This window comes from Lutra lutra, chromosome 16 (assembly GCF_902655055.1).
Source record: "Lutra lutra chromosome 16, mLutLut1.2, whole genome shotgun sequence".
Classification (NCBI taxonomy): domain Eukaryota; kingdom Metazoa; phylum Chordata; class Mammalia; order Carnivora; family Mustelidae; genus Lutra; species Lutra lutra.
In genome coordinates, this window is record NC_062293.1 from 16,426,032 (window position 1) to 16,441,724 (window position 15,693).

The 15,693-nt window shown below is 36.2% G+C and overlaps 1 protein-coding gene across 1 annotated transcript in view; it reads right to left on the bottom strand.

Moving 5' to 3' along the window:
• The window catches only part of EFCAB13 (EF-hand calcium binding domain 13), a 136,794-nt gene that overhangs the window by 44,740 nt on the left and 76,361 nt on the right, over window positions 1–15,693 (bottom strand). Inside the window, 5 exon segments of the mRNA XM_047707365.1 lie at window positions 3,338–3,481; window positions 7,009–7,059; window positions 8,614–8,763; window positions 12,550–12,621; window positions 13,135–13,278. Of these exon segments, the coding sequence (XP_047563321.1) occupies window positions 3,338–3,481; window positions 7,009–7,059; window positions 8,614–8,763; window positions 12,550–12,621; window positions 13,135–13,278 (561 nt within the window).

The window sequence follows — 15,693 nt, forward strand, 5'->3', positions numbered from 1 at the left end:
AAAATAACTTTTCATACTTTTAGGAACCATCTATTGAACAGTTAATGATCTTAATAGCTAATTTTCTTGAGTTCTATATGTTGGCTAATTGAACATAATTAAAAAAAAGAAAAAAGAACTTACATAATGTTCAGTTCCTTATACAGACTAAGGATCCTTTTATGATGCTTTACATTTATTAACCAAAATCTTCACAATAATTCTATAACATGGTTATATTTGATATGCCTATCTTTAAAAGATGAAAGCCAAGAGAAATTAAATAAGTTGTCTAGGTCACAAAAGCCAGAAAGTGCCAGAGGATGTGGTATTTGAACTAAGGTAGTCTCAGGCCAGAGGTCACAAAGTTAACTATTAGGATACACACACACACACACATATGCGCATGCATGCGCGTGCGCACATACACACACACACGAAGAAAGACGCAATAATGCTATCATAACAGAAAATATAGAGTTATCAACTACATTAAGGAGACTTTAACTTATAACAAAATGGCTAGCTGGGTAGCACAGAAACCATCAGACTACAAATCCCTAGGATGCTGTATGAACTCAATACTCTATAAATGCATTACTAAGATATATGAACAGGAAATATTAAGTTAAGTGGACACAGAGATCAAAAGTAGAAAACAGTGAGTACTGAGCCTATAACTATTTGGGGATACGTATCAGATCCCAAAGTGGCAAGGTGCTTGATTTAAATATTCATGCATATTCATAAAAGAAAATTTGGGTCCATGCTACTTGGAGAGTTTGAATTTAGATACCAAATAAAACTTGAATGCTTAAAACCCTATCAAAATCCCATCCATTTTTTTCAAAGAAATGGAACAAATAATCCTAAAATTTATATGGAACCAGAAAAGACCTCGAATAGCCAAAGGAATATTGAAAAAGAAAGCCAAAGTTGGTGGCATCACAATTCTGGACTTCAAGCTCTATTACAAAGCTGTCATCATCAAGACAGTGTGGTACTGGCACAAAAACAGACACATAGATCAATGGAACAGAATAGAGAGCCCAGAAATAGACCCTCAACTCTATGGTCAACTAATCTTCGACAAAGCAGGAAAGAATGTCCAATGGAAAAAAGACAGCCTCTTCAATAAGTGGGTTGGGAAAATTGGACAGCCACATAAAGAAAAATGAAATTGGATCATTTCCTTACACCACACACGAAAATAGACTCAAAATGGATGAAGGACCTCAATGTGAGAAAGGAATCCATCAAAATCCTTGAGGAGAACACAGGCAGCAACCTCTTCGACCTCAGCTGCAGCAACTTCTTCCTAGGAACATCACCAAAGGCAAGGGAAGCAAGGGCAAAAATGTACTATTGGGACTTCATCAAGATCAAAAGCTTTTGCACAGCAAAGAACACCATTAACAAAACCAAAAGACAACTGACAGAATGGGAGAAGATATTTTCAAATGACATATCAGATAAGGGGCTAGTGTCCAAAATCTATAAAGAACTTAGCAAACTCAACACCCAAAGAGCAAATAATCCAATCAAGAAATGGGCAGAGGACATGAACAGACATTTCTGCAAAGAAGACATCCAGATGGCCAACAGACACATGAAAAAGTGCTCCACATCACTTGGCATCAGGGAAATACAAATCAAAACCACAATGAGATACCACCTCACACCAGTCAGAATGGCTAAAATTAACAAGTCAGGAAATGACAGATGCTGGCGGAGATGTGGAGAGAGGGGAACCCTCCTACACTGTTGGTGGGAATGCAAGCTGGTGCAACCACTCTGGAAAACAGCATGGAGGTTCCTCAAAAAGTTGAAAATAGAGCTACCCTATGACCCAGCAATTGCACTACTGGGTATTTACCCTAAAGATACAAACGTAGTGATCCGAAGGGGCACGTGCACCCGAATGTTTATAGCAGCAATGTCCACAATAGCCAAACTATGGAAAAAACCTAGATGTCCGTCAACAGATGAATGGATAAAGAAGATGTGGTGTATATATATATATATATATACAATGGAAAACTATGCAGCCATCAAAAGAAATGAAATCTTGCCATTTGCGACGACATGGATGGAACTAGATGGAAAAAGACAACTATCATAGGATCTCCCTAATATGAGGAAGTGGAGATGCAATGTGGGGGGTTTGGGGAGTAGGAAAAGAATAAATGAAACAAGATGGGATTGGGAGGGAGACAAACCATAAGAGACTCTTAATCTCACAAAACAAACTGAGGGGGACTGGAGGGAGGGCAGTAGGGAGAGGGTGGTGGGGTTATGCACATTGGGGAGGGTATGTGCTATGGTGAGTGCTGTGAAGTGTGTAAACCTGGCAATTCACAGACCTATACCCCTGGGGCTAATAATACATTATATGTTTATAAAAAAATTTAAAAAATTTAAAAAAACCTTGGATGCTTAAAGAAGCTCAATCCAGTGAAAGGGAGATTAAAACACTGTATTCACTGGCCCAAGTAAACAACAAGGAGACGTAAATCTTCCTAATTCTGAGAGGCAGTGGGGAAAAAATCTCCTGTGAAGGATCTCCGGCATCTCATGTGGGTTTGGAGTCTAAATTGATACTGCTCTCATGGTATGAGAAACCCCAGGTCAAAACATATAAATTGATTGAGGTCAATAAAAATCTAGAGTACCTGGCAAAGGCAATAACCAAACCGTGCTCAGGAGGTACTCTTAAACCCACACTCATCAGATTCCCATAGAAAAAACAAGCTGGTTAAGATAAACCCCAAATAAAAAGCCACCTAAAACCAGTGTAACTTACCAGCTCCAAATTAAAGTATTCCCACATGATTTGACGCTTAAGAGTGAATATATATAGGAAAGGAGACCAAGTATATACTACAAGAAGTTAGAAATGGAAACCACAGATAAATATATGCTCACTTAGAAACAATAACCAAAACTCAATAACTGTTCTTCTAAAATGTAGTGAAATTTGGGGTATTTCTTTTGGTTAAAAAACAGAATGAGGCAAGTACTATATAGAAGGACAGATGAAGGTGATCTCCTCTGAAGAAAGACTGCATATCAAAATGAAGCTGCTGGCATCATGTCTTTATCACAATGGAATTTTCCCACCCATGCTCATAAGAAATGGATAGTAATTACTAAATAAGCATATATACCTAGATTAAGTGTGAATAGAAAGATATGGTCAATAAATATTTAAATTAGCAGACTATTTTGGCTCTAATTTGTATCAACCTAAGTCTCCAGTGTGACTGTCCTTAGCATTTTACCCACATATATATGCTCTAAGACTGTTTCTCATTAACAGGGAAAAATGAAAAGGACTTCACGCCAAAATAATCCTTACCATTGATGTCGCAACACTGGAGGGCTTCACTGATGTCCTCCTCAGTCAAACTGACATTCAAACTTTCCAGGGCATGCTCCAAGCTAGGTATATCAATCTTGCCATTATCAACACTTGACAAGATATGAGTAGCTTCTTCAGTCTCTACAAAGATAAATAAATATATGTAAGATACTGTTTTAAAAAGTGCAAAATAGTTTGTCCAAAGTCCATTAGAGGTGAATTCTCGAATTAAGCTTATATATTTAACTAAAAAAAAAAGCAAAGTATTTTCCAACAACCCACTTATTTCAAGCAGCATTTAAAACCAAAAATTACATGCCAAAGAGAATATGAGTTATCTGAATCCATTAACCCACTAAATACTGAATGAGCTGTAAGCTTTTCTTAAATAATAGTTAAATCCTTTACATGTAGATATAAAGATTTCTATCAACTGATAAAGTAAACAAAAAAAGGATGAAATTTGAGATCAAAGCTCTTGATCCCTAGGGCCACCACCAGTTTATATTATGCTTTTGTGTGACTGAGAAAGGGTCCCCTTTGTATGTATCTATTACAAAGAGGCACACCTTCCTCTGGGCAGCTGAAATCTAGCCCTGGTGGTCCAAGTCTGAAGAGCGCAGTGAAATATGGAGTGCATTTCAGTCTCTGCTTGTACCCTACATCCAGGCATCTTTGTGCAAGGCAAAACCCATACAACCAAATGAAGTAGTCCTGTTGATACCACACCAATTTAAAATATAAAACAAATTATTGGGTGTTTCAATTTTTCATCAATACCATTTCCCACTCTCTTAATTCCAAAATGAAGTAATTGTGCATGTTTCCACAGTCTGAAAATTATTGTGTTATACCAACAGATCTAAACCTTCACCTGGAAAGAAAACACAATACCATTTAAGACTTTTATTCATTCTACTAATAATTTTTTTGCAGCTACCGAACCCAATAATGAAAATTTCAGCCCTTTCATCAAAGAGTTTTCCCGTAAAAAAGTTTCCTGTGAATTCCCAGAAAACAAAGACTGAATCTGTCATGTCTATAAATAAAATGATAATACATCATACAGTTGGTATGATGAGAAAAATATGCACAGGATATTATGAAAGCACTGAGACAGTTCACCTAACCTACAACTCTGAAAAGTCTTATGTGACATTTGAGATGAATTTAGGGGAAAAAAACGTGAGTTTGTCTGACAGGAAATGTATAGAAAGGAAACAACACATACAAAGATATGGAACCAAAAGCAAATAGAGCCAGTTTAAATTGTAATAAGTACTATGGCTACAGAATAAATACAAATGCAGAAGTGATGAGAGATGAGACTAACGAGATAATAAAGTTTTATTGTCATTGATTCATTCCATAAATATTTATAATTATACGAGTTGATAACATAAAAAATTTAGAAAAATACCTAGCATAGTAAATATTGTATAATATTAATTATTTTTTAAGACTTTATTTGACAGAGGGAGAGAAATCACAAGTAGGCAGAGAAGCAGGCAGAGAGAGAGGGGGAAGCAGGCTCCCTGCTGAGCAGAGAGCCCAATGTGGGGCTCAATCCCAGGACCCTGGGATCATGACCTGAGCCGAAGGCAGAGGCTTTAACCCACTGAGCCACCCAGGCGCCCCATATAATATTAATTATTAATAGTAGCTACTTCTAAAAGCCTGCTGAAAGCCAGGATTGTCCCAGGATTGATCAGAGAAACAATACTAGGATATGGAGCAAAGTAGAGACGTGGTCCTTGGTCCAATGATTCTTCCAGGCATGTAAGAGAAAGAGTCATTAATCAAATAATTAAAACGATGACTGGAAAACAGTCAGATTTTAACATGGGCAGAGGACTCTGACAAATAGCCAACAGACACTAGAAAAGATATTCAACATCACTAATCTAGGGGAATGCAAATCAAAATCACAATGAGGTGTCTATCATCTTACACCTGTCAGAATGGCTAGAATCAAAAACATAAGAAATAACAGGTGTTGGCGGGGATGTGGGGAAAAAGGAGCCCTTTTGTACTGTTGGTGGAATGTAAATTGGTACAGCCACTAAGGAAAATAATATGGAGATTCCTCAAAAAATTAAAAATAGTAATACCATATGACCCAATAATTTCACCACTGGGTATTTACCCAAAGAAGACAAAAACACTAATTCAAAAAGATATATGCACTTCTATGTGTATTGCGGTATTACTCACAAAAGCCAAGATATGAAAGTATCTCAAGTGTCCATCAGTAGGTGAATGAATAAGATGTGGTATATTTATGGAATATGACACAGCCATAGAAAAGGATGAGACTTTTTTTTTTTTTCCATTTTGCCAACATGGATGGACCTAAAGGGTATTGTGCTAAGGAAATATGTCAGACTGAGAAAAACAAATACCATGTTATTGTACTCATAAGTCGATTCTAAAAAACAAAACAAATAAAAAAACAAAAAGTAGAATCAGAGGGCCCCCAAGGGATTCAGTTGGTTAAGTGTCTGCCTTCAGCTCAGTTCATGATCCCAGGGTGTTGGGATTGAGCTCCCTCTCCCCCTACTGTTTCCCTTGCTTGTGCTCTCTCTCTGTCAAATAAATAAATAAAATCTTAAAAAAAAAAAAAGGCAGAATCAGACCTATAAATAGAGAACACACTGATGGGTGTCCAGAGAGAAGGTCGGTAGGAGGATGGGCAAAATGGGTGAAGGGGAATGGGAGAGACAGGCTTCCAGTTATGTAATGAATATGTCATGACACAGTGTAGGGAATATAGTCAATGATATTATAATCACATTGTATGGTGACTGATGTTAGTTACATTTGTGGTGAGCATGGCATAATGTATAGAGAAGCTGAATTACTATGTTGTACACGTGAAGCAAATTAACATTGTATGTTCACTATACTCAAAGAATTTTTCATTAAAAATTGTATTATTTTGATCCCAATGAATTAAGATGATTTAAGTTATTTAATATTTTTGTTACTTTATTTTTTTCTAAGTAAGCTCTATACTCAATATGGGTTTTACATTCCTAACCCTGAGATTAAGAGTCATATCCTCTACTGACTGAGCCAGGCAGATGCCCTTAATTTTTCTTACTTCGTAATGTAAAATATACTGAGCGTTTCTAGTATCATTTTAAAAATATGAATGAGTACTTTTAATATGAAACAAATGCTATGAATGAGACATGGTTTAAGGAAAGCATATTAACAGAGGAAGTCGACCTAGACTAGCAGATAATGATTGGCTCCCCTAGAGGAATCTGACATGCATCTGAAAGATGAGTAAACTTGAATAGGCAAAGAGGGTCAGGGAAAAATATTCCAGGGAATAAAATATGCAAAGCTTTGTGGTGGAAGGAAAAGAGAGATCTAAGAAAATGAAAGGCAATGTATTTGAAAGTATAGAAAACAAGGATAATGGTACAAGATTGTTAGAGGACTAGGACATATAGGATGGATTTTGATCTTTAACAGCAAGGGAAAATGTTTAAAGAGTTATAAATAGGGAGATATAACATAATCAGATTACTTTTTTGAAAAAATATTACTCTGGCTGGAGTGGGAAAAATGGACTAGGAATCCATTGGCAGCTGGCAATGATTCCTAAAGAGTAACTCTTTTATAGGGAATGTTTTCTTATACACATATAAAGTTCCTACCATCTGCTTTTGGTAATCTCAGATTTGAAGACAAAGCCTCTTTCTTAAAATCTGCAAATTTATAGAGAGAGATTATGCCATAAGGAACAGCATCCTGATTTTATCCAGTTTGAAAGAAAGCCTAGACTAAATACTTCATCTCTCAGTAACATTTTCCATTGACCATTCTCTTCCTCTCAAAATCATCCACTGGCTTCCAAAATATTTTTTCTATTCATCTTCCTCTTACTTCTTTGAGTCCATGGATTTGTCAACCTCCACCAAGCTCCTTAAAAGTGACTGAGATTCTAACGTCATAAATGTTTCCTTTCTTCCAAAGAGGGCAGGTTCATCTCCAGGCCCATATATTCGATAAAATGTTTAATTATTAGTCTGAATTGTCCTTCTCTAGTTCTGCTTGCTTACCTATCTATCTAATCCTGGAGCTTCTCCTAAGGACAAGTTGCAGTTATACCCCTCATTCAATACACTTTCTACAAAAATGCAAATTGCTACAGAGATCTATTTGAAGGACAAGTGATAAAAATAAAATATGTCCATCTGCATAGATGGACCATATTACAGTTGGAGGGATGTTTAGAATAACTCACAACTAGTCCAGATATTACCTTAAAACAAAAGGAAGTTAGAATAAAAACACATTATATTTACCTTAATTTTTTTACTTGTACTAAGCAAGATTTAAAAAAAAAAAAACACAACTAAGCTATTAAAAAGTACTTTCAAAATAGTAGGTTTGGCAATTTTATAAGATAGTTCTAAAACAGGATTTCTCAACCTCAGCAAAATTGCATCTGGGTCCTGATCATTATTTGGGGGAGTACCGTCCTAGACACTGTAGGATGGCTAGCAGCGTCCCTTGCTTCTTCTACTCACTACATGCCAGCAGTCCTCCACCCATCAGTTTTGACAATCTAAACTGTCTTCACACACTGCCAATTGTTCCCCGAGAGGCAGATCTGACCTTATTTTTTAGCTGAAGCTAAATTTAAAGGCAAGAAATGGCTTTCCAAATATGGATAAAGTACATCTGGATATATCCCAGCTGAGAATATAGATGGGTCAGGTAAATTCTTTGTAGATAGGGCAAAGAGCAGCTCAACACTTACATATGAGTGTTATATAGAAAAATGTTTTAATTGTTCAACAATAACTTGTACTTTTCAAAGGGCCTTTCACCTAAAAAAAAAAAAAAAAAGCTAGAAAATGATTAAGACCTCTCTAAAGTTCATAGAAGGAAAGAGATTAACTTTGAAATGAAATTACTCTAGAAAGAAATATTTCAAAGCCATACAACAACATATATAAATACGTGAGACCAACTTTACAATCTAGTCCAAGAGATCATCCAGGAATTTGATACTGTAATAACTAAATGGACATATCTGTGGATATAGAATATAAGGTATATCCCTAAATTTGGTCTGCAGTAAATCACATTTCAATACATTTATGGTATTATTTAGGAACTAAATATTATAATATTAACTAAATATCATTAGGAACTAATTATTACCATTTAACTAGTATTTTGGTAAAATATTTAAAAATCCTTAGATAAAATTTTAGAAGAAATTTTTATTAAAAGTTGCTCAATCAACTCACCCTCAACAATGGACTCATCTAGTATTTTTTGAAGACTATTATCAGTGAAATGAATTCTATTGATATTTCGAGGTACATCTGCATATTTGTCCTTATCAAACTGATCACTTTCTTCCATAGAATCCAATGTATTGATGATATCATTCAATGCTACAAACACAGAAAATATACACACAACATGTACTTCAGTCCATGGTTCCAAATCTTTGGAATATAACAATGAAATTGATGGACTCTCTGAGATTCGCGCTGTCCAAAATGGAAGCCACTACTCATATGTGGCCACTGAAATAAATAGAGCAATCCATTCTCCACTATAGTTTTCTTTTTTCTTTTTTTTTTTTAAAGATTTTATTTATTTATTTGACAGAGAGAGATCACAAGTAGATGGAGAGGCAGGCAGAGAGAGAGAGAGAGAGAGGGAAGCAGGCTCCCTGCTGAGCAGAGAGCCCGATGCGGGACTTGATCCCAGGACCCTGAGATCATGACCTGAGCCGAAGGCAGCGGCTTAACCCACTGAGCCACCCAGGCGCCCTCCACTATAGTTTTCTATAGCCCCTCATCTTTATTCTTAAAATTGTTTTGTTAAAACTCTAGGTTCTGGGGCGCCTGCGTGGCTCAGTGGGTTAAGCCGCTGCCTTCGGCTCAGGTCATGATCTCAGGGTCCTGGGATCGAGTCCCGCATCGGGCTCTCTGCTCAGCAGGGAGCCTGCTTCCCTCTCTCTCTCTCTCTCTCTCTCTGCCTCTCCATCTACTTGTGATCTCTCTGTCAAATAAATAAATAAAATCTTAAAAAAAAAAAAAAACTCTAGGTTCTGGGTGGGCTATTCCTATATGAAGAGAAAAGTACACCAGAGTTTCTCTAGTTATCAATATTGAGCTCACCATTTCAGTAAGAAATACCCTCCATTCTTCACAAGTGCTCTCAAACCCCAATCTTTCCCTTTCCACTTTCCTTCCCTACATCTTTTAATCTTATCACCTCATTTCACACAATTTAGAGGATCAGCAAAGCCTATTATGGATAGCACATTAACATAAAACATCTAGATTAGGAAATCCATGGCTGACGTCCCTTAATTAAAAAGCAAAACAAAACTTCAGGGGCACCTGGGTGGCTCAGTCGACTGGGCATCTGACTTTTGATTTCAGCTCAGGTCATGATCTCAGGGTCTTGGGACAGAGCTCCTGCTGGGCTCCAAACTCAGCATGGAGTCTGCTTGGGATTCTCTCTCCCTCTGCTCCTCCCCACACTGGCTCTCTCTCTCTCTCATGGGTTTGCTCTCTCTCTCTCTCTCTCTCAAATAAATAAATGAATAAATAAATAAAATATATTTTTTAAAAACCTTCATTTCTAAAGTATATATCCAAAAAATCATCTCTTAGGATTCATTAAGAGAAATGTATAATAAATTACTTTAAACTAGCCAGTTTATGTAGAAGTAGTATTTAACTCTTTCTGTTGTTCCATGATTTAGTCATTAGTTATTGGTAAAACGTTTCAAAAATAGGCCACATGAGCAAGGGCTGAAGGGAAATGTGAGTCTAGAGAAAAGAAGATTCAATGTGAAATGAAGAAAATATAAGAGTTCTCTTCACATCTCTGGAGGGCTACTGATAGGAGGAAGAGTCCAAATGTTAATTGTGGTTTGGGAATGGAATTATAAGGCAGGATTTCTACCAAATATGTGGAATAATTGACTAGTTCCACAGCTGTCCAAAATTATGGAATGGGCTGCTTCAAAAGGTCATAAGGATTTCCAAGACAAATAGTAGGATGAGTGTGCATTATCATTAGCCTGTCCCTGGAAGCCATTAATGTAGTTTTTAAATAACATGTAATAATTGAAGAAATTCCAAATCTAATGAGCTATCAAGGCCTCTTCTATAGACCGTAGTCTCTGACCACAATAAAACTAAAAAAAAAAAACAACAAAGATAGGGCAATAATGAAATTCAAATTGCTTTAAAATTTTAAGTTTTCTCTTAAACAACTCTTACATCGAGGAGAAAATCAAAATATGACTGAAAATACTTAGACAATAACAACAATAATAAACGAAGACTGTGAGATAAACCAAAGTTTTACTAAAATGAAAATGATAGTCTTAAACATTTAATGTCCAGTAAGAAAAAAGTATAAATTAATAATTTAAATAACTTAGAAAAGCTATAAAATGGGCATAAGAGAATAAAAAGGACTTAAGACAAAAGCAGAAATTAATTTTTTAACTATAAACAGAAACACTAAAGATAAATCTAAGAGGTAGTGCTTTAAAAAGAGAGCTAAAATGTTCTGTTAGTAAACATAGAAAAAGTTAAGGTTATATATATGCAAATTTAAGAATGAGAAAATAACCAGATTCAAAAGAAAATCAAAAGAATTATCACTGCATAGGGCTGTATTCCAATAAAACACCCAAATAAATTTCCTAGGAGAAAAAAAATACCAACACTGACAAAATTACACCAAAGATGGCAAAAAGCAACCCACCAAAATAAAAGGTGAATAATAAACTAGGAAAAAACTTCAATAGATAGGACAGAACGTTAATGTCCCTAATATAGAAAGACCTATTTACAAATTCAAATTCATATGAAAAAGACAATCTAATTAAAATATAATCAAAGCACACTTGACAATCATGAAAAATATGTTTTACCTCACTAGTCATTAAAGAAGTGTATATAAATTTTTTTACTGGAAAATTTTTTAATAACTAATACCCATTACTGATAAAAGTAAATTTTTACAACCCTTTGGAAGGATAAATAAGCAATAGCTATTAACATCTTACATCTGCATAGATTTCAGTCTAGCACTGTGACTGCTGAGGAATTTATCCACCAGGAAAACTTTGTGCACATATATACATTCAAGGATGATCATCAAAATGTTTGAATGGCTAAAAATTGGCAATAACCTAAATATCATCAAGAGTATATGGGGCGCCTGGGTGGTTCAGTGGGTTAAGCCTCTGCCTTTAGCTCAAGTCATGATCTCAGGGTCCTGGGATCTAGCCCCACATCAGCTCTCTGCTCAGCGGGGAACCTGCTTCCTCCTCTCTCTCTGCCTGCCTCTCTGCCTACTTATGATCTCTCTCTCTCTCTCTCTCTGTCAAATAAATAAATAATCTTTAAAAAAAGAAGAGTGTTGTGGATAAAATTATAGTCCATCCCTGTAATGGAATACTATGCAGTCCTTAAAAAGAATGAGGTAGTTTATATGATATAATGGAACATGGAATAATATCTAAGATACGCTATTAATTTCTTTACAAAAGCAAGTTGTGGAATATTATGAACACAGTAATTTAATTTTTAAATAACAATTTAAGAACACACAAATACTCACAGATGCAAGTAAAAAAGCCTAAAAGGAAACTTACCAAACTTCAACAGGGATATTTTCAGAGGGTGACATTACAAGAGCCTTATGCTTTATATTTCTTACCCTTCTGGTCACTATATTTTTTTATAACAGTTTTAAAATTGCCATTATTATATAATAAAGTTTTTTTATTTAGCTATTGGAAAACATTACAACCTCATGATTTTCCCAATCCTTTCCACTAAAGTAAAAATTATTTTTTTAACAAGATTTTATTTATTTATTTAGAGAAAGAGAGATACATGTGCTTGATCCCATGTGGGGCGGGAATCTCAGGGGCCCTGAGATTACAACCTGAGCCAGATCAAGAGTTGATGCTTAACAGACTGAGCCACCCAGGTGCCCCTCAAATAAAAATTCTTAAATGAAAAAAAATTGTAGTAAAGTTTGCCATAAGTGCAAATGTTCAAATATTAATGAAACAAACATTTGGCACAGATACTACTACAAAGAAGATTTAAGCAACAAATATAGTGTTTGACTAGGTGACCTTTAAATGAGTCCTGTGTTGTGGCCATTCAGCAGTTTTACCATAAAGCTCTTACCAATAAAATTGGAAAATTTCTGGTTGTCCTTCAAAACCTTCATACAGTCTTTAACATTCACCATGTTGTCATCTGGAAGAAAGAGAGAGAGAGGTGATAAACAAGAAACCCTGGACAAAGTAATATTAAAAAGCTAGTATAAAAATAAGAATCAGCATACAAGATAATTTGGATTCATTTTCACCTATTATGCTTTGCAATTAACCTTACAAGGCTGTAGATACACTAGTTCTGATTCTACCTGTAAGGGAACTAAAATACCAAGAAAGTTATAAGTCCAATAACTTTACTTGGCGCAAAGTGGCAAAGCTAGGTTTTCTATTCAAAGAACTGGAATTTCCAAGCCCACTTCCCACAAATTTTTGACCTGCTGTTAAAAAGTATTCTCCTAACTGCAAAGGAGGAATGTGAAAGAAGAAAGGTTCCCTTTCAAGACCTTTACAGGAATACAAGCAAATACCTATAGATATTTGCTCGACAAAGGAACGCCATTTACCTAAACAAAGATCTTGCACACTTTCATTACAGGGTCTCATATCCAAAACAAACAAACAAAAAAACTGATAGTAATATTTAAATGCTTACCAGAAACAAAATCTGATTGAAGAATTTTCTCTACCTCCTCTTCAGGTGACTTAATCCCAATATTTCCTAGAAAGCTCTCCAAGTTCTTCCCAGGTATCATGTCACCTTCAAGTGCATCAAGGGCTAAGACAATGTTCTGTAACTCTAGAAATAGAAAAAAGTTATTTGGTAAATGAACTAACCTCTGATTTAAAAAACAATGGTAGCTATCACTAAAGACTTTTGTCAGTGGCAGTCTGAGATTTATTATAACATCCTGAATTGAAGAATAAGAAATCTCAGTGAAGAACCCAGGCCTCAGGGAATTCTAAGTCCAGCAACACAATGCACTTGGTCCATCATGTTTCTTTGGCGCTAACATAAAATTGGGACAACCAAAATTATTCATATAGTTGAATATTTCACTGCAATTACATAAAGTAGTTATTTTACCATGAAGCTCTAATGGTAGCCAACAAAATTAACTCATTCTGAATGAAGTGAAATGAATTTCAGAATCATGAGAAATGCAAAATATGAAACACAAGTATCACAAGGACTCATTAGTTTTTTTTTTTCCCCCCAATTCTATCACGATGCAGTTATACCCTGGCTTCTGGAATTGTTTCATTTCCAACCCTTTCAAAGGAGGCAGTGTTAAGTCAGATAGACTTGCATTCATATCCTGGCTCCAGGATCTGTCACCTGGAACTGTGTGACCTTGATCAAATTATTACTACTTAACCCCTCTATAAAACTCAGTAGTCTTATATCTAAAATGAGATAGTAATACTATTACCTCACAAGGTTAATGTGGAGATTAAATATGGTGATGTATGAAAAACAAAACAATTCTAGATATATGGCAAGTACTTAATAAACGTCATATTAATAGCAATAAAATAACTACTACTACTACTACTACTATTACTACTACTATTGCTAATCAGGAACTAGCTATAAATAGTAATCACAGCTCCTTAGCACCTTTGAACCTGCCTCACTTTCTGTCCTAACATCATGGGGAGGCAACTGAAAATGGCAATCTGAGCTTTGCCGGCACCTAAAAACCTGCATCAGTTCTGCTTCTTCGTTTTCACTAATACTTGGTTTCCTTTAAAATATGGTTTCCTTGCACAACCATCTTGGGTGGGGGCTGCTCATCGTCCCAAGCTCCCATAGGGCCAGGAAGCAGAGAAACACCCCTAAATTTCTGCTGCTGCTGTCAGGCTACTTTGGTTCCACCTTCAGTCAAACCTTAGCCCTTCGTCTGAGATTCAGGCCTGTCATTCACCTACACCACCCTCTTGACACCATCATCTACTACTGTCTGAGCACACTTTCACCATCTCTGAGGATCTTGGCACCTTGCTCATAATCCTTCCTCAACCCCATTTCCCGTTGTCATCTGATGACAATAAGGATGACCTTGACCTCTTAAGTTCAAAAAGTCTTCACTTACCTTCCAAAGTCATCCAAACCAACGGCTATACTTAATCTTCATCATTACCTAGAATTGGCTGCCCCACCACTAAAATCTTAAAGTAAAAGATCAGACACCTCACCATAATCCTTTATAATTATGCGGTATGTTGAAGGAAAGCATAGAACTGTATTCACAATATGCCCACTTTTAAGGTCTCTCCAAGTTTGCCAACAAATAGTCTAGGCACAGTGAACTAACCTTATCCATTATTAATGAAGTGAACATTCTGAAAGCCAAGTTCTCATGTGCCAGCTGGTCAACCTTGCAAGCAGGTTTTTCTTTTTTCTTTTTTTTTTTTTTTAAGATTTTATTTATTTGACAGAAAGAGGGATCACAAGTAGGCAGAGAAGCAGGCAGAGAGGGAGGGGGAAGCAGGTTTTCCGCTGAGCAGAGAGCCGGATGTGGGGCTCGATCCCAGGACCATGGGATCATGACCTGAGCTGAAGGCAGAGGCTTTAACCCACTGAGCCACCCAGGCGCCCCAGCAGGTTTTTCTAAAGAGGGCAGCTTCAGGCCTGCTACGTTAACACTAGTATTCTAGGGGGTGCTTCCTAACTCTTCCCTGTAGTTATTGGCCTTACACTGCACTACCTGACAGATTCCAGTGCCATTCCCCTAACGATTGTGACCATTTCCCAGATTCAGGTACTTAAACTGTATCTGTTCTTCTTTTCCAATGGCTTAATTTCAAAAATTTTTCCTTCCTCCTCATTCACTGTCCTGAATACGAGTCTCCTTCTGAGCTCTGCTATCTGATTTCAAAATTAACTACCATTTAACATGTATATAATATGTGCCTAACAATTGGGTTATACATATGCTTTACATGTGTTTTTGCTCTTGAACCTGACAACTCTATGACAAACAGGATTTCATTAGCTCCCTTGTTTTAAAGGTGAGGAAATCAGAATGGCCTACAGAGATTACCCAGCTGGTAAGTCAAAAAACCACAAACCACCATATATCATACCCCATGGGCTGTGTTCTTTTCTACCTCTATTCATTGTTTCCTAGAGCTCAGCTAACTGTACTATGTTGACACTAATTATGTTATGTAACCCAGGTAACATATTTATGTCAACAGGGCCTTATTA